Source organism: Oculina patagonica, chromosome 1 (assembly GCF_052425735.1).
Source record: "Oculina patagonica isolate OP01 chromosome 1, crgOcupat, whole genome shotgun sequence".
Taxonomy (NCBI): domain Eukaryota; kingdom Metazoa; phylum Cnidaria; class Anthozoa; order Scleractinia; family Oculinidae; genus Oculina; species Oculina patagonica.
The window spans coordinates 39,592,946-39,612,952 of NC_135758.1; the positions used below are offsets into that span (position 1 = coordinate 39,592,946).

Genomic DNA, 20,007 nt, shown 5'->3' on the forward strand with positions numbered 1-20,007 from the left:
GAATGAGGTCTGGGAAAACTATCATAAACATAAAAGAATAATAAACAGCCTGAAAAAGGTCTATTGTGAGAGTGACAGAGTCCTGATCCAGAGTCTTGCTTACTAATTATTAGGTCTTAGGTCTACAGGCCTCCCACTGGACGACATAAAGTAACGTAAATGCAAAAATTCCAATGATAGTCCTTACAAAGAATAAAACAGTTATTGAAGATTTTCTGAAAGAAAAATACAGAAACAATTGGGTTTTCTTCTAAAAGAACACTGTGTTTCAGTCTCACCGCATTTTTTAAGCCATGACGTTTATGTCTTCCTTTTGGAGAACATTTAACTGCTGTATGGGTCTAAACGTTTTTAAGTTTGTTGAAGAAGAATGAAACCTATGCACAAAGCTGCAAGTTGGCCGGCAGTCCCCTGTGTGCGGAATTCTCACTCAAGCGTGAAGGTCACGAATTGAAGCAGAATTGAAAGGCTCTTGTTTGAGTTGTTTTTCTGTTTCTCTCTTTTCTACTGAAGTAAAAAATTAGAGATCAAATTGTTCAAGGATGTTTTGTTCAATCTTAGGTTTTATGAGAAGATATCAGTTGGCATAACAATATCATAAAAAAAATTATTTTCCCTGTCCTAAGGGCCTGCGTATATGGAGAAAGGTGTTGTCGGTAGAAGGGTTACCCTCCCCTGCTGATAGAGCCAAAAATTCTTCCTCCCAGTTTCGCGCATGCTCTTTATATTTCTTGTCACTGGTAGGCGAGATAAAAGGAGAGAAAAGTTGGGGGAAATCCCCCCCAGGGGTCAACTGCCTTCGGAGCGAATGGCCCTCACCCTGCCCCCGAGCAATATTGCGATTTATCTTGTAAACGGTTCGCTTCCTTACAAAGAAATTCATGAAATGTTCTAAACCTCGACCGGGATGGCTCGGCATGGAGGGTGACCTTCCTAGATATGGAGGGGACAATGTTCCTCAATATAGACAGGATCTAAGCAAATGATACAAAAAAATGCTATAACCTCCAAGACAAATTATTTATTTTGGGCAAGGAATTACTTCCAAATAAAATTAACTTTGCAGTTGTAAACATGGTCAAAGTCTGCACGGATGTAACTTATAGGGGTCTCGCAGTAAAATTATTAACCTCACTGCACTTGACCTCATTCAGTAACTGACAGTTGTTCATTTCTTTCAGTGATGCGAGCAAAATCAGTAAATCTGACTATGGTGGTAGTTTAAGTATAAAACTTATAGACTTATAATTCGACAATTGTTTTAGTGATAGTCAACAGCAAAAACGATTGTAGGAGACTTTTAGTGGTACCGTATATGAAACAACTGATGTTTCGTCTACAATATCGTTCAGTTTGCAACAGCTTGAATAATTTAATGACTAAAAGAACACGGAGGAACAGGTATAAAACAATAGACGACCGGTTCTCTGCCAAGAGAGAATAATTGAAATGTTTCTTTTATTAGAGTTCAATATAACTTGCTAAAAAAAAACGCTGTATAAGCGATCTAATATAGAAGCACTAACAAGAACTTCAAAATAAACTATTCATGTCGGAATTCATTTTTTCTTCACATCGTTTAGCTGATGAAAAAGTCCGGCAAATCAGAGTTGATACCACAGCGTGATTACGTCACTCAAATACGACAGGAAAATGAATCTCAGCAGGTGACAACGTTCACTTATCTACCCCGCGGACCGACATTGCTTTGAAATTCAGCGTAAATATTTTCATTTAAATTGTTTCTTATTAGTTTCCATGTTGGTTTTCTATACATTGATGCATTTCTTGAAAAGATAGGCGTTTTAGAGATGAAAAGTTTTCGAGGTTTGTTTGTGTTCCTCGTTTTAACTTCGACGGTGATCCGCGCTGCTGGAAGAAAGCCCAAACTACACGGCCGTTTTAATGAAGCAAGACAGCGTGTCACTGGTAGGTGGGATTGTTTGCTTGGATAGAACCACTGGTTTTTTTACACCTGGGAAATTCGCAAAGTAAACTCAAATTAGTGGTGAACAAGATGGCAAACACTTCTGATCATAACCGCAGGCGATTTGGGTTCTCGTTATTATGAAAGAAAAATGGTGACTAGATCATAGACATAAATGCTTTAACCTGTCACAAACGATCAGGTTTTATTGCTCCTTGAGATCAAAAAAATGGTTCAAAGACGCAGTCCATTGTAAATTCTACTTTCAAAGGCACTTAGCTTATTTAAAGAGCACAAACATTAGCTTATTTAAGAGCACAAAGTATCAACAAAACTTATTAGCGTAAGCTTATTAGTGCCGCTTGGTGCGCGGGTGGTCATACATTTGACGAAATCTAAGTCTAACAACTAAAATCAACCAAACATTTCATTGTTAAGAAAGAATTCATAACGATTTCCGACGTTTAAGCAGTTAATGTCAGATTTACTAGTGCCCGTCGATGCATCAAATTTGCAGTTTCAATCTTTAGAAGCTAATTCTCGATCCTAGTTTGGAAAAGTAAACGCCCCTTATGAGGAGATAACAATTTACTTATACTTATGATTGGACCACTAAGGACAATGAACAAAAAACACACACACAAGGAAAAACATCAGCAGCAAGAGCAACCATCTTCTTTCACTTTAGCAAAATTCAACAAAACTTCTACCTTGCTATTAAAGTGTCTTTCCTAAGAGCACAACGCAGTGACCCCTACAAGCACTCGAACACATAGCGCACGATCTGAAGTCCAACGCGTTAACCGTAGAGCATTCCTACAATTATATCTTTCGTACTACTGACTAATTTCTACTGGGTAAAGGGGAGAATGTTACAAATGCCTGGCTTTCTCCGCCCAAGGGTATAAATAGGTGCCAGCGGGTTTAAGGACAGCACATCAAAGGGAAAGCTACGGTGGACTAGTGTCCCATCGGACTTGCCATCCCCTGCAAGCCACCATGCTCCAAAAAGGTTTTACCTTAATTTTTTTAATAAAAGTACCAGCCGTCTGAAATAGTTTTTCCCGATGGACGTTTTGACGTAGGCAGCTTGATGGCACTGCTGTTTATAATATTCACTAGTTGTAAGATGTCTTGGGTTAAACAAAACGGTTGAAGCCAGTTCACTTAACTATTAAGCTTCCTTGATCAGCTGCTAGTGCCCATAAACTTGTACAATACGTTAACGAATGGGTGTACAAAACCTGAGAGTCAAGAAGACAATGGCACAAGTGTATATGCGCCTCTCGGCAAGCAAACAGAATTGATCATGACGAAGAAAAAAAAAACTCATTTTGTTGAAAAATTGGCAAATGTTTGCATGTATCAATGTGAAACCAACCAGAATCATTCAGTACACTCTTTAGAATAGAATATAGCCGGAGAAATACTGGTTCTCTCCTATTTAAAGAAACCATTTTCCACTCAGGCCACAAGTTACTGGTGTCAACGCCAACCACTTAAGAAATTAATTGCCTACGAAAAACTTCCGTTCCAAGAAGTATAACATTAGTAGCACGATGGCCGTAGCACAAGCTACGTTTCTTTAATTTAGATTTTACGGAGTCAGGTGTTCATTCAAATACCTTCCGCCATTTTGGCATTCCACAACGCGTGCATGTTGGCGCTTTCAGAAGTGGCAAGCCAGACCGTTATATTTGTGAATAAAATTCCATTGTTAGTCATATTTGTCCTGTCAAATAGGTCAATGCATAAATATTATAAACTGTTGTGGTAGATTTGTGGGAAAATCTCATGGTAAAGGCCCATGTCACATTCAAAACAACCGGCCAGGAAAGGGTCCTAAGACTCTCTATCTGTAGTTAAGGTTCGCACCTTCCTACATTTCTATAAACTAAGCTCCACCGGGAACTTGACTAACTTATTTGTGGTGGATGATACTTAAGCACGCGGCAAGATACTAAAACACTACTCGCGCTTGAAACAAATACGAATCGCAATGCCACACCCATTGTCAACTTTAGATGACTTGCAGCATGGTCAAAATAAATAAATCTTAGATAAAACGCTTTTGCAATAATGATTAATTGTGTCAATATGCCTACTAGGTCATGATAAAGAAAAAAAGACTTCAATACCTGGAATACCGTCAGGAATACCGGGCGTTTCTCTTCCGACCGGTGGAAATGGATCTAGTGTTCGTAAGTATATATTGATTACTTTTAATATCAATTATTGCTGGTGCAGACATAGACGTCAGCTGCATAGTCAGTAAGATTAAAACACGTCAGTTTTGCTAATGTTTGCTAATGCTAATTTTTCAAGATGAAAAGTAATAGTAAACATTAACTACGAGAGATTCTTATCTTTTAAGCCCTAAGGCTGACTAATATTCTTTTTCCTGAAGCTTACAAAACATGGCCATTGACACTTTGGTACAGGTTAAGTGAATGGTCTGTTGAAAATTAAGGAGGCGGTATGGCCTAGTGGTTAGGGAGCTGGACTGTAATCCGGAAGCCCCGGGTTCAAGTCCTCCACTCTGGCACTAGTCTGTCTTCTGTCTTCGGTGACCCCGAATTCAACTCCTCCACGCTTTGTAAATAGCCAACTGGTCGGCCTCCTGCCAGTTGGAATTTTTAACAAGTTTCTGTTCTATTTATAATAATTGATTGTTTATTTATAGTGTCCCCAATTAGCACAGCAGTGCTAAACACCTTGACACCTAGATAAAGTGATTTATTTATTTATTTTGTTTTAAGTCTTCTCCCAACTTTTTACTTGTTTTAGCCGTGATAGTCGGAAACAATTCAGTTGTTCATGCTGCTACAGTTGGAGCCTATGCAGGAGCCCAGGCAGGAGCAAGCAGCGGGGCCCAAGAAGGAGCCAAGACCGGAGCTAAGGCCGGAGCCGAAGCGGGAGCAAAAGCTGGAGAGGAGGCAGGGACGAAAGCTGGTGAAGAGGCTGGCAAACGAATAGCCCACATGATAGCGCTGGAAACTGTTCAAAAAATATTAATGGCACATGTACAGAGTGGTGGCACGTTCAACATTTTCGGCCAGCACCCAACTGAGAAGCCCACTGTAGCTCCAGGAGGAGGAGGTGGGGGAGGTGGAGGTGGAGGAGGCGGTGGTGGTGGTGGTGGGGCAGGGACAGGTGCTACTACTGGAACAGCCGGAACAGCTGGCACAGCTGGAACTGCTGGTACAGCTGGAACGGCGGGAACCACTGCAGGAGGTGGCGGGGGTGGGGCTGGTGGAGGAGGTGGAGGGGGAGCAGCCGGTGGGGCCGAGGCAGGTGGTGGAGCCGAGGCCGGTGGTGGTGCAGAAGGCGAAGGATCAGCAGGAGTAACAGCAGGTCTTCCCATCGTGGGAGGTGTCGTGGGTGGAGGGGGTGGAGCTGGAGCTGCTGCTGGTGCTGCTGCCGGAGCTGCGGCCGGAGCGGCAGCGGCAGCGGGAGCAGGTGCCGCAGCGGGAGCAGGAGCTGGGGCTGGGGCTGGGGCTGGGGCTGGGGCAGGAGCTGGTGCAGGGGCTGGAGCAGGAGCAGGTGCAGCAGGCATAACAGGAGCAGGAGCAGCGGCCGGTGGTGCTGCTGGAGCTATAGCAGCTATATCGGCAGCTACTATAGCTAAAGCTAACGCTGCTGCAGCTGCGGCAGTTACCAGCAGTGGAGCAGCAAAAGCGTGTAAGTATTAGTTCTCTTGTATTGCAATCGACTTCATTGCATGGATTCAAGATAAACCTCTCTATTTGAATTTCCAATAATCGAGTTAAAAACTGACCCGATAACATTAAGGCGAGCCTTGTAAACACACAAGGTAACCCTTCTGATATGGCAACCATGTTTGGTTTGCAGCAGTTGGGGTAGCTCACATTACTATTAATGCAGAAGTGGTAAGAACTAAGAGTCATTTTATTCTTCTTTTCAGTCATACACGGAGCGATGTATTTGATTTACTCTATAAACCATCCCACCATACAGAATTACCAACAGAATTCACTCTTCTACGTCAGGGGTGAAGATCTTTTGTTAGGACCAGCTGGACAATACTTCATAGCACATGTTCCCGGATTCAGCCGGGATCGAAACACCATTTCTCTAGAGTCCTACTGCAAACGAGGCTATTTCTTAAGGCAAAAGGAATATGGTTTTATTCTTGCAGCAACCCACGCGAGTTTAAACTTTGGTAAATATGCAGTGATTATATTGTTTAATTACGTTTAAAGGATTGACTCCTAAACAATTATTCATAAATTCATTGCCTTTCTCATTGGCGATCAAACTCACTTAATGACCGGTCCTATCTAAGCTCACTGTTTCTTTTAAGATATACTAAGGGCCGTGAAGGGGTAAAATGGGAACTGGGATTTGGGAAAATTCTCACTGGCAAAGTGAGATTTGGGTCATTGGGACTGGGGATCACAAACAAATAAACAATGGAATTGGGGCCAGGATTTAGAAAATCGGGAAAACGATAGGTTGGGAAATCGCATTTGGGCAAAATTTGGGCTGGGAAATGGGATTTATAACTCCCCCTTGGGAACCTCTAGACTTACTACCTGATCACGTTATGAACTAGAGGAAACAAGTCATGATATTTTAAGGCATGCCGAAAAGGTGTTCCAGCTGCAGCGTGTGACGACAAAAATTATCGAAATTAACAGTTAATTGAACATTTTTCCAGACAAATAAGGTCGTGTCACACACCTCTGGGAAGAAGTTCCTAAGTGGAAGGGATTTCCTTTCTGAAAATTCTGGAAATTTAGATATGCTTTAACGCCATTTGGTGGATTTTAAAAGACCGAGGGACATTTTTTATGTTATTTAACGACATTCATATTACAGACTTCGTTTTGGTCGTCTTCCTACGGTCTGACTGACTATAATATACCATATTCGTATTCTTGGTACTCGTTTAGAACTAGCTTGCAATGGAGGTTAATGCGAGGGAATATCATTAAAAAGAGCTTCATGTCATTTGCATTTGAAAAGATTACCCGCATAAGCCTCCATTGCAAGCTAGTTCCAGTCCAATACCGAGAATACGAATATGGTCTATTCTCATAGCTTAAATAAAACGAAATTCATGACAAGCAGTGAAAGGGTCAGTACAGTCCTTTTTTGTTTCATTCTTTCTTTCTTGTTATCTAATTTCAAGTGTTTTCACTGCATTTTCTTTGATTGCCTTTCAGCTAAAGACGCTACATTCTACATTGGTCGTCGGGAGCATCTTACAGATACATTTTCGTTTGGTTTGATTCATCAAGGCTGGTATCTAACGGCGTCGGATAAAGTTGGATCTACATCGTGGAAAACGGTAGCCGCCTTTGACAACAAAACGAATGAATTTGCTCTGGAGAGCTCGTTTGTTGTTACGCCTTACACAATGGACGATCCATATAAAAACTGTGACACTATAGGACCACAAGAACCAGAAAAACCTGTGGTACCACCAGGCGTGCCAGGGCTACCACCAAGTATACCCGGACAACCTCCACCGCCTCCATCAGCACCATCCCCACCAGTTCCTGGAAAACCACCCCCCGGACCACCAGGAAGTAATTACTGTTATTGATGTTATTTAAAAAACCTTAACTATAGAAAACTGAGATATAAGAATTTAAAACATGGCAACTTTTTGACGTTGGCCACTTGTCATCAAGCAGTTTAAATGAAAAGCTACGAATACTAAATTGAAAACTTATTTGACACATAAAACAAATTTGACAAATAAAACTAGTTTGACACGAATGGAGTTCGAAATAGAGTGTATTTAAGTAGTAGATAAAATATGAGCGAGAGATCTGTATGGGCGTTTACAATGGCGAGCCGATAGGCGAGCCATTGTAAACGGCCATACAGATCGGACGCGAATATTTTATTCTACTTGTAAAATGAAAACAATAAATTGAATGCAAAGTTTTGTTATGCGAATCAGTAGAGATCTGTATCAAAAGTTAATGAATACTAATTAGCTGAGCAGAGGTCTGTATCAAAAGTTAATTCTATTGTTTGATTTGTATTGGAGTTTACAGTTGTGTACATGTGATCTGAATACAGTGCTGGGATTGGTTTGCACCCTCATGAATAGTTAACGAATTTTACAATTTAAGATTAAGTTTTTTTATTAACCTGTATTATAAATGCTCAATCAAATACACTATTTTGCTAAAATTTCGACTAATGGAACAAAATTGACATTTTTTCTTCCGTTAGGCAAATGTATTGCACTTCGTTTCATCAACCAGGTTGGTCATCCGTTCAATCTGACATCACAGATGAAAGAACAGGGCTGGCGTGTTACAGGAGAAAAGTTTGAAATAAGGCTAACATTTACAAAACCCGATCTTCACAAGTTTGTCACTTTTAAAGCGGTGGATCCTTACGGTCAGCTGATACTTCACTTGGATGGCGACAAAACCATCTCAGTTATGCCCAGAACGGACTGCTCGGAATTTATTGACGTTCAAGTGACTGGTGTACCAGGTGAGTACACGGTAGAAATGATCCTGTTTGGCGCCCTTCTTCGAATAAGCGCCCCTTCTAGTCATTGCCCACATCGCAAAAGAGACATTCAGGGCATTGACCTTGAATATACTGATTTGACGAGTGAACTATGTGTTCTGCTTTCTAATGAACGAGAAAAGGGAATAGAGCAGTTTTCAATTGAGTGTCGTAAAACCAAAACCAATGAAATTACTTCGGCCAATCACAAAAGACACGGACAATCCAGTGAACCAATCAAAACTCGAAGCAAATACATGTAACCGGCATGAAGCGCGGGAAACGTGCGCGAGCGAGTCAGTATTGGTTTTGGTTTTAGTTCTGATTGGCTAGGAAAGTGGCGCGAGATTTTTAAGCCAATCACTGAGCGTAGAAATGCAAAACCAAAGCAAACGCAATTTACTTTCGACACTCAAGTGAAAACCGCTCTAATCAATCAGAACACGTAGTAAAACCTTGTAACCGGCTGTAGAGCGCGGAAATATCTTGATATCCCAACTAAGATATTTTGCACCTGACTGCCAAAAATAGCTTTTGCTCTTAGATCATATTAGAAGGGTATTTTTCAACGACTTTTTTCTCAGCAAACATAAATCTAAACAAATAGATGATCACTTTATTTTACTACTTAAAACACTCTCAACATTTATGTGCAAGGTTTGGACGACAGAAAAAAAATTTCTCCGGATTCTTTCGCTGGGTTATAATAACTGCAATCGAGGCAGATGGAAGTCCTGCATGGGTTCCAATTAGCCCTGATTTTTTTATTTGTTTAAATAATATAAATATTATACCAAGTTATTCTACACTAGAACAAGTGCTTGTTTTCCTTAGCACAGATTGATTTATTTTCTTGTCTCCTTTTTTCATCCTTCAAGCACCAAGTCCAGCACCAAGTCCACCGCCACCTCCACCCGCCGTCCCACCGCAGGTAACACCAGCACCACCAGCAGCTCCACCAGCTCCTCCACCACCTGCACCAGCACCTCCGCCGCCACCTCCACCACCCCCACCACCTCCACCACCCCCACCAACGGAGCCACCAGCGATGGCTCCACCAGGTCCACCACCAGCAGGACCTCCACCACAGCCCCCACCTCCCCCACCACCGTCCCCACCACCACCGCCGCCGCCGCCGCCGCCGCCGCCACCTCCGCCACCTTCTCTACCACCTGCTGCAGCTCCACCAGTGCCACCTCCACCACCACCACCTCCACCGCCGCCACCACCAGCCGTTCCAGTTACACGTAAGTGATGAGTTTCCTTGCGTAATTAGTACATAGTTTTTTTATATCAATGCTTTATCCGTTATTACCTATTAATAGTTGTTGCTAATACATCCTCGCAGACCCAGGGGCAGTTAATGTGGCGAAACGAGGAATAAACCAGGCAGAAATTGTAAATTTTTTAAATTTTTCAAGAGCTTTCGTCGCTAGGGATTTCTTCCCGGTTTATTCCTCGTTTCACCCCATTAACTGCCCCTGGGTCTCCGAGGATGTTGCTAATATAACCGATATAGGTATTTAAATTACCAACAAAATATGTTGTTATTAACGCATTTTATTGGCAACGAGAAAAACAATACTTGCAGAAATTTATATGATATCTATTAGACTTTCTGTCATTCTGGATACTTCATATATAGACACTACGCTACCTATTATGCAAAATGAAGTAGCAAGTAAAATATGTGATGCACGACGTAAAATTATTTTTGAATTAATTTCCATCACTTGGTTTTAATTTTTCAGCTCCCCCTCCGCCAGGAAGCACAACAGCGGCTGGTGAGCATTTGTTTATTTTTTCAAACAGGAACTAACATATCAAAAATTGTTCCTCGCGAAGCGAGGCCGAAGGCCGAGCGTAGCGGGGTGTATAATTTTGTCCCTCAAAGGGCTCAGGCGGGATGAAATCTCGTGTGGAGTTTACGGTCATATATATTTGTGAGCTTGGTGTCTGGCGGAAATGACGTCACACGGCCGCGCGCTGGTGGCCTAATGGTAAGGCGTCGAACTTCAAATCAGATCTTCGGGACTGAGGGCGGGGGTTCGAACCCCGCTAAGGTTTTTTTTTTTTTCTTTTTTCTTTTTTTTTTTGTAGGTCCGAATCCTGAGCCTTTCATTTTTATCGTTTTTCTCTTCGGATTACAATAACACTGATTTCCACATAATACTCCCTCAACGCCTATTCAGGCTATAAACCTTTCATGGCCATCAGAGGCGCGCGGGCGGAGGGTTCGAATCCTCCTGCCGTTCGTTCTTCTTTTTTTAATGCCCTGAAATAAATGTCCAAAATGCGAATATCCAATAATTTGTCGATGATTTTGAAAATAGCCTGCGCTTCCCAACGCTTTATACCTCTTTACGAACCAGAAAGAGCCGCCATTTTGAAAGCGGAGTAGACCCTGGGAACGAGGGTGTCGCGGCCATGTCCGTTACTAGGCAATAATAACAAATCACCGGTTAAAACCGGTTATCACTCCTTATTTATAACACCCCCCCTCCCTCCCCAACCCAGAGCTTCGCGAGGCCCTGCGAGTCACGTATTACTAGTTTAATAATAATGATCATAGAGAAAAACCAATGTAAATTACATTGTCAAAAGTTCTTATGCACAGCTAAAGCTTTCGCGCGTAAGCGACCACTTCGGTATTTAATGGAGCTAGAACAACTTAAAAGAGCACTTAAAAGAGAAAAGTTATTCGCTTACGAGTCCTTGCAACATGCTAAATAGATGAAGAATACAATGTTCTCATACTGCAGAATACAGTTTAGTGACAGACATACCAACGGCTCTCTGTGTATTCAGAGAAATTTATAATAAGCAGGTGTAGTGCATATTTTGATACGGTGCTCACTTAGTGCAAACAGCCTCACTGATTTTCACTAAGGTGACCCAGGTCGTGAATCCCAAGGCAGTCGCTGTCGCTATCTGAATTTAATTTTTTTTTTTGCTTTTCGTCTTTTTTGGTGTTTTTCATTTTAAACTCAGTTTTATTTGTTTTCTTTTTTCAGGTGGAAAAGATGTTCACTATCACTTCCACTACCATCCTGATGGTAAATGATATTTTTTAACTTTTGGGGTTTTATTAAAGATTTTTGATCACGACTTGTAGGGGGGACTGACTTCAAGAATAGGTGTGTGCCGCTACATGAATCAATTCATGAACTGATAGTGAACGGTACGCATCGCTGTCTTACATCGACGCTATTAGCAAGCACGTTAACAAGACTGTATAAAAATTAAAACCAATTTTTCAGTCAAAGGATATCATTGTTTTGAACGAATAACAGGGTCTAAAATAGTTTGGGATACAATGATAAAATGCCGATAATACGCCTCAGGCTTATATTTGTTCAAAAGGCTTTTTAGTGGGCTTATTTCGAGAGAGAGGCTTTTTATCCGAAGAAATTTTTTAAAGGTTTGGAAGAGAATGTTGCATCTAAAAACATTTACGGTAAAACTCTTCAAACATAACGACGAAAGACAAATACAAGTTTAACCTAAGCTTAGTTCAATGGACATGAAACCTCTTTGAGCATACGATAAGAACATAAAATACAAACTGACAACCTATCCAATGGCAGTCTTATAATTGGAGGAATTTTGTCTTCCTTCACGAGCGTTTTTCGAAATAAAAGATCATGGGCATACATTCGGAGGGCTTATCATCGCATGGACGGCGGAGCATTTTTCCAACTGGGGGGGGGGGGCTGACTAGTGACTTGAAATGGGGGAGGGGGCTTAAGGGACTCTTCTCTTATTAATTCTTTATTTTTTCTGTAAAAGTGGGGGGGTAAAGCCCCCCCCCCCAGCCCCCCGGCTCCGCCATCCCTGCATCGGGAAGGTGTTTTTAGTGTGGGCCGAATGTGTACAGACACCTACCTAAATATAGAATCTCGTGTTATAGGCACGTACCTTTGTATGGGAAGCACTGCGTAACTTTTGTTTAGTGTCCTGCTTCTAAAACCCAATGCTCAAACCTTAAAACGTTTTGAGGTTCGTTGGGCAACTGACTGGCTCAGCCGCGAAAGAGAATTCCTAAGACAGACTAAGTGATCCATAAACAAACTGACTTCCAAAGATACCTCTTCACGGAACGAGGAATATCTAAAACGAGACTGACGTAAAACCGACTGAATGAAATAGCCCTTTACAATGCGCGATGCCGAATAGCACGAGAATCTATGTAGTTAATTGTGCATTCAAATAAGTCGTAAAGAGCACGTTATTTTGCTGCTATAAACGACCGGATTTTCGGCAGTTTTTCGCGGCTGCAGCAAGCAGTTTCCACAGCACTGTGTTTGGGGGCAGAACACACAAGGTAAGGTCTCCCTTTGTAAATTATTGATTTTCTTGGTGTATTAGTGACATTTGAAACATCCCTTATAACGGCCTTGTATCTCTTCAGGTAAATTAAAACCCTGTCCACCCATTTGTCACACATCGCCGTCGCCATGCCACCCATCGTGTCCAATCGCATGCTGTAATCCTGTAAGATATGACGACATTCAATCCCTCAACGCCCTTAAGCATGCAGAAATACCAGAACCCATCTCGGAGAGAGCAAAGGTCAATCGGGAGAGTTGCACCTGCCTAATGGAATGCACCGGCGAGGACAGTGGAAAGTGCCATGAGAAATGTACTTGTCATCCAGACAAAGACCACAAAGATGCCTCAAGTTTTGATACAACCAAAATCACTGCTTATCTGCATGATAAAAAAGGACGAAAAAAGTTGGCGCATCCACACATTGGATCAAAAGATATGAATAAAATAAAACATCTGTTTACGAAATGGATGAAAGAATACGGCTTAGAAGGTCATAAGGCAACACCAAAAAGCCAAACATTAAAGGACGAACGGGTTAACTTTATTAGCAAAATGCTGAACAATTATCAGCACTTTCGGCAAAAAGAGAAAGCCTTGGTGCTTTTGGAAAAGCAACAGGATGACCTGAAGGATCAACAGGAACACTTGGAAAATTTATTAACCAAGCAAGAAGAAGCCTTAACCAAGACTGGTACTACTCATGACGCTGTTGCCACGCCTAGTCCAGTTAAGACTGGACGAAATCATTCACATGGTGATGATGTCAATATTACAATCACCACTGCCAACACAACGCAAGCGCCACCGACAACACCGACACCAGTCAATCAGCAAACGCCAGCACCAGTCAATCAGCAAACATTAATTGAGATTACCCTTATAAAGAAACAGATTGATGAGATACAAAAACAACAAGAGTTCTTGGGCAAGCAGCAGTCAGAGCTTGCGGTCCAGGTGGCAAAAGAACAAGGTCTTTTCGAGCAAGCCAGGCAACTCATAATGCTCCTCCTGAAGCAAAAGCAAGGAGGAGAAGCTGCTTCACCAACAGATGCACCGACACAGCAGTCAGATTATGGAGGCGAGTTTAACCCGGACGCGTTGCCAAACAGGGAGCCGGTTCAATCCTCCGCTTTGCTCAACCAGTTGCAGAATGTACTCTCAAAGCTAGTCTTTACTGAAGATGGAAATACGCTGCAAGGCAACCCCGATGAAGGTCAACAAATGATGTACCTCCAAAGAAACCAGGAAGGCCAGTCCAACGAAAATTCCATGTTTGCAAAAAATGACCAAACGCCGAGCAACATGGTCTACAATGTCCCTGTTGAAGTTGATCGAAATGATCTTAACGATTTGGGACAAAGGAATTCCTTATTTGGCAGAAATGACGTAGACAGCAATGGTGATGATGACAATGAAAATATGCCGTATTCCATGGACCCTGGGGATTCTGATGACCAGATGGAGCCCGAATATACAGTGATGGAGAAAAAGACATTACATGCTAATAATTACCATGTTAAATCCAACAAGAAGGGTGGAGTAGCCAAGAAAGACATGCCCAACGGCAAAACTAAAAAACATAAGAGCCATGTTGGACGCACTGGAAGTTAGACGAGAATGATGCAAAACGTTTAGTTTTTAATAATCATAATAGTGTGCTCATCTCTCATTTTGGAATGTTATTGGTTTGTATATAGTACTATGCATATGTTTGTCATGTACATAGGGAATAGGACAATGTTTCGATCGATATTTCAGCCGATAATCAGGTGACTGAGAAGTCATTATGACCTTCTCAGTCACAACTGTTTCATAAGCTGGGTTTAGCGATGTCATGAATTGTAAGATAAATACAAACAAATCATTCATTCCTGTTGTTTATAGTACATTGACCAGATGTTCATTTGTAAGAGATGATTAAAGAAAGATTAAGTAGTGCATCGAGACTGATTTGCGTGATGAATTGCCGTTAAATTCCAATTAGAGGTCCTGGGCTTTTTTTGTTCAGAAGACATTTTTGGTTGGCTTATTTCTGCGTGGGATTATTAATGTCATTACCATATAAAATGCAAGATACATTTTGATGCGAGATAACATTAAATAGTCCTTATGCTAAGTAGATCATTTTGGAAAAGTACTTAAAGTGAAAAATATTTCTCTGCGGCAGAAAGTCACTTTTTATCGCAATGTTGAGCAGCAGGTGCTACGATGGTTGTTTTCTTAAAGTATGAAATTAAGGCCCTAGTGACCCAGGAAAATGTAAGAAAGCAGAGTCTTGGAAATATGCTCATCTATGGGGAACTGAGTCACAATGGAACTTTTTAGGGAATGGTGTATCATTAAATCGTTTTGAGCGTTGTCACAAGCAGCTATGATGATCTCAAATGTGGTGTGGTTTAACTTTTTTCTTGAGAGAACACGACACACTCAAGCCGAAACTGACCGTGTATGTTAACTTTCATTCCCACCAACAGGCCTGGAAATTGTAGGTAATATTTTAAGACGGGTGTTAAAAAGTTATGATGTTTTTCAGTGCTAGGATGTTCCCCGACTCATAGTGGGAACTCAGAAGGAGCGTGCTGTATGTTCCCATTTACATACAATGGAGAACAGTACAACAGCTGCACAGATGTTGACAGCAATAGACTGTGGTGTGCTACTACAAGAGACTACGACGCTGACCATAAATGGGGTTACTGTCGAAGTAAGTAAAGGATTTGAGATTAGAGATTGATGTACCAACAGTCGGACCAAATGAACTTGATTTAAATGAGAATAAATTTAGATAAAAATTTTAGGATAAAGATAGCAAGAAACGCTTAACACGACGTTTCGATGTCGCCATGACATCCATATCAAGTGTCAGTTTGAATTTTCATTTTGTCCATTGAAAATGATGTCACTGCGACATCGAAACGTTGTGTTAACTTTTCTTGCTAGCTTTTATCTTTAAATAAGAAAGATTCAATGGAAGAAAAAAAGGAAATCGATTTAGTAGCATTACAGTCTTGTCAGTAGCTAAACTTTGTTTAATTAGATGCAAAAAAAACGGGTTTGGTAATTTTTTTATTGTTAGGGTAAAGGAGTACAAATTGTTAATGTAACCTTATTTACCCACTTAACAAGGAACAGCTCTGAGGAGCTGGATAGAGTGTGTAAGTGCATCGAGATCGAAATGGACTTAATAGACTTTTCAGATAGATTATGTCTTTTATATCCCCTCCCCCTCTCTCCGACCCCTTATACTAAAAGGCTCCTCTTCCAGAACACTAGAACTGAAATGTTGTACAGTATAAGATTGAACGATACTGCTGGTTCTAAACTTCGAATCATTATTTATTGTCAATAAAAATAAAATATGAAGGATCCTATTCTTTCTTCCTTGCCCGTTTTTCTGGTGCACGTCAATGTTATGGTAACTTTATATGTTTTGTTGTTTTGTTAACTTGTGTTTTGTTGTCATGGTAACTTATGCTTTGTTGGTATGATAACTGACATGTTTTGTTGTTATGGTAACTAACAAATTGATTTGTTGTTGCAGATTGTCATCACACATACGGCGGAAACGCAAACAGCGCATGCTGTCAGTTTCCCTTCGTGTACAACGGCATGATGTATCATCACTGTATTCGTGGAGACCAAGCCAAACCATGGTGTGGGACAACATACAGTTACGACCGAGACGGCAAATGGGGTTTCTGTAAAGTGAAAGGTTAGCTTTGCATGGATTTTTATGCGTTTAAATATAAGAAAGGGGTTTTGGCTAGTATAGTTTTGGTAAAGGAAAGTAATCTACTGGCCAGGCGAGCTCTAGCCGTAAAGAAAAAAGCCAATACTTTTTAAATGCGTGCGTTTATCACGCGCATTTCCCTTAACCAACGTATACCTTACTACAACACAGAAACTGTTTACTTCGCTCCACCTAACGACGGACACAAGACTGGCATAAACAAAAGTGAAACATGATTTTATTGCCACTTGGCTGATGCAAGAAAACTGAATTAAATTGTGCTACAAGGCACAAGTGATAATTTGTTCTTATTGTAACTCAGGTATCAAGAACCAAAACAATTTTTCAAAAAGAGATTTCCAATTTTTTTTTTTTGCTTTCTTATTTAATTATTAAAGTGTGAAGGCTACTGAACGAATTTTTAAGGACTTGTTTAAGGCTTAGTACAGTGCTTCTATGCAATTACGCAAAGGCGATTGTCTGTTGCAGGAAATTGAACCACAGGCAAGCCTCACGTAAAGGGCATCTTTTATAGGCTCACTTCTCGTTCATTTCAGACTGGTCAAAACCAACCTATTATTATACATTTTTTTTCATTTTGGGTGGGCACTTATACTTGGTTACCCTATTGCATGACTGCTTAAAATTTGCATGCACACTGTCTATTTACAGTTGCGGACCAACCAAAGCCAACAGAGAGTATTCATTTCCATGTCAATGTACCCTGCCCTGGAAAATGTCAAACACAGTGTGACAACTCGTGTCCAGCCCATTGTTGTACCTCAACGAGCTCCTGTCCCTCGTACTGTTCGCACTCCTGCAAACCAACGTGCCCTGATGAATGTTGCGTCCTTCCTCTGCCAGTTATTCACAACCCACCTCCACCACCTCCTCCTCCTCCACCACCACCACCTCCTCCTCCACCACCGCCACTACCACCGCCTTCTCCAATTTACATTTCTCCTCCTTACCCTCCACCCCCACCACCATATATAGTTCCTCCTCCACCCCCGACCTACCCAGTGGCGGTAGGACCGCCCGCGACATGTCCCACTGTTTGTAACACTGTATGCATGGGCTCCTGCCCTATTGCCTGTTGTACGAAATTTTCTGCGTTACCAGCAACACGGTACTATGTCCCACCCCCTGCACCTCCACCTTTTCCGCCATACTACGTGCCACCACCACCACCATACTTTCAACCTCAGCAGCAGCCCTGGCCGACCACGTGTCCCTCTATATGTAGATCCACGTGTGTAAGCACGTGCCCAATTCACTGCTGCCCCAGATCCGTGCTGGAAAATCTTAGACGCCTAGCAAGTGCTCGAGGTCATCATCAGAATGTTGCAAAGTCGCTGACACCGGCAACTCCAGACGGTGCTCTTCGTCAACAACAAGATCAGAGAAAATCGTCGAGTGCCCTGCAGCCTCCCCCTATCTCCCTGTCACCACTGGTATCCAATCCAGCTACGTCTTCCTCGTGTCCAACCATTTGTTCTCGACATTGCACTAAAGTTTGTTCAAGTGAATGCTGTGTGGCGAAGCCCAAACTCGCACATTTATCACATTTAAATAATGGAAACCTCGCAAGACGCAATAAAATTATTCATAGAAGAAAACCAGGGAAGAGAGTTGTAGCCAACAAACATAAATTGCTAGACAAAGGTAACTTCAAAGGAAAGCAGGAGTCGAAGACCATTGCGCGGCATGTTGTCAAATTTTAGTTGCTTCAAAACAACTGAAGTTAAAACACACTTTCAAAATTATTCGTCGCATTAACGAAGTTTTTTTCACTGTTAGGATAGAACTGAAATTGAACTCTTAACAAAACACAGTTTTAAATTTCTTTACGACCAACCGATCACATATTTACGACGGATCGTGGTACAGATACAAACATACAACAGCCCAGCAACCCGTCTTCAGCATATGAGTTTATTTTAAGGTTTGGCGTTATTAAACATACTGATATTTAGCAAACGCCTAGTGAGCTATAGATACTTAATATAGAGCAGTTTTCAATTGAGTGTCGTAAAACCAAAACCAAAGTAATTACTCTGGCCAATCACAAAGAACACAGATAATTCAGTGAATTAATCAAAACTCGAAGCAAATACATGTAGCCGACACGAAGAGCGGGAAAACGCACGCGAGCGAGTCACGATTGGTTTTGGTTTTACTTCTGATTGGCTAAGAAAGTGGCGCGAGAGTTTTAAACCAGTCACTAAGCGTAGTAATGCAAAACCAAAGCAAACGCCAATTACTTTCGACACTCAAGTGAAAACCGCTCTAAAGTAAGATTGAACTAAGGTTTGGTCTTATAAAATCCCGAAGTATTTGAATTCGCTAAGTAACCTTGAAAGAGATTGGGCACGCGAATGGTAAGTAAAATGACAAAATCTAAACGACACCATGGATCGTACGTACACAAACCAGCTTTTTTTCGTATAAAAAAATAATGCAGTAAGGCCAAGGAAAAGGTAAAACGTTCCGTGGCTAAAGAAGTTTAAAATTCCAAGCTTTTGATTGCTTGTCTGCATTCTTTGAAAGCCAAGTTCATATGCTTTTGATATGAACGCACCTTTCTACTTAACTACGTACGGTCGACCATCGTCTACTGTTTTATTTACTTTTCTCCTGTTTGAAGATCATGTGCAGACAAGCATTTGACAGCTTAATGTTTTTTGACTTTATTTTATCCACAAAATGTATTATCTTATCAAAATTTATTTCAGTTAGGGCCAAAAACTTTATCGTGTATTTTTTGCCAGTTTCTGATGATAAACCATACCTATTTATCTTCTATTTTTAAATAGCGTAAACACCTAAACACCTGGAACAGGCTAGATCTTAGCACTTCGTTTGCTGCTTAACACGTTCCCTTGAAGTTTATTATTTACATGAAGTCGACAGTGCAAAAGTGTCAGAGCACCTGCACGTCCGTTCTTTAAAACCCATTCTCATGTTTCTTCTTTTTTTAATTTGCAGAAAAGTAGCGAAAGTAATAACACAGTTGACCAGCTCCCGAGTGATGGATGGATTGCATCTGTCGATAGAGTAACAGGATTCTGTAACGTTATTGACTGCGTTTTCCAAGCTACAGAAATTTGTATTTTGTTCTATTTGTTCTCGTACATTGTAAAACGATGATGAGCAAGTAGATATAGATAACGCTTTTTCAGAGCGAAAAGTAAACGTTTCTCAAGAAGGACTTGAAGTATAAAAAGTAACAAAGAGCAAGAAAATCGAATTACAGATTGTTCTCTGTGGAGTGTGTTCAATGATTTTCTTCAATTATGATGTAAATGAAATAATCATAAGTTCACTGAACACTTCTATTTTGTGAAATTAATAAAGGGATTTTTGCAACAAAAATAAAGGACACTTTAAGACACTTAAGTGGAATGTGTGTGAAATCATTTACCGATTCCCCTACATTGAAATAAAAATGCCGCTGCAATAATAAAAGGCGGGAGTTAAAAATGCAATCTTCATGTTGAAATGAAGCGCAGGCATA

The 20,007-nt window shown here is 41.1% G+C and overlaps 1 protein-coding gene across 3 annotated transcripts; it reads left to right on the forward strand.

Annotated features, from left to right (window-relative positions):
- Positions 1 to 1,530: 1,530 nt before the first annotated feature.
- Positions 1,531 to 19,884, forward strand: LOC144630258 (uncharacterized). Of its 3 annotated transcripts, XM_078488606.1 has the most exons (13): positions 1,534 to 1,929; positions 4,036 to 4,128; positions 4,715 to 5,608; positions 5,853 to 6,110; positions 7,117 to 7,482; positions 8,141 to 8,410; positions 9,307 to 9,675; positions 10,180 to 10,212; positions 11,443 to 11,484; positions 15,294 to 15,464; positions 16,302 to 16,472; positions 17,163 to 18,155; positions 19,479 to 19,884. In XM_078488606.1, the coding sequence occupies exons 1-13, from the start codon at positions 1,812 to 1,814 to the stop codon at positions 19,484 to 19,486; spliced, it is 3,786 nt and encodes a 1,261-aa protein (XP_078344732.1). In that variant the 5' UTR covers positions 1,534 to 1,811; the 3' UTR covers positions 19,487 to 19,884. The 3 variants fall into 3 exon arrangements, with proteins under 3 accessions (XP_078344725.1, XP_078344734.1, XP_078344732.1); XM_078488608.1 differs by lacking the exon at positions 17,163 to 18,155 and having other exon boundaries at positions 1,532 to 1,929; XM_078488599.1 differs by lacking the exons at positions 15,294 to 15,464; positions 16,302 to 16,472; positions 17,163 to 18,155; positions 19,479 to 19,884 and adding an exon at positions 12,840 to 14,931 and having other exon boundaries at positions 1,531 to 1,929.
- The last annotated feature ends 123 nt before the right edge of the window (positions 19,885 to 20,007 follow it).

Bases quoted from the DNA above. Each gene is read 5' to 3' on its own strand.
- LOC144630258 (XM_078488599.1), top strand. From the start codon at position 1,812: ATGAAAAGTTTTCGAGGTTTGTTTGTGTTCCTCGTTTTAACTTCGACG. The intron at 6,111-7,116 runs GTAAATATGCAG...ATTGCCTTTCAG, and splicing joins CCACGCGAGTTTAAACTTTG to CTAAAGACGCTACATTCTAC. The intron at 11,485-12,839 runs GTAAATGATATT...GTATCTCTTCAG, and splicing joins CTTCCACTACCATCCTGATG to GTAAATTAAAACCCTGTCCA.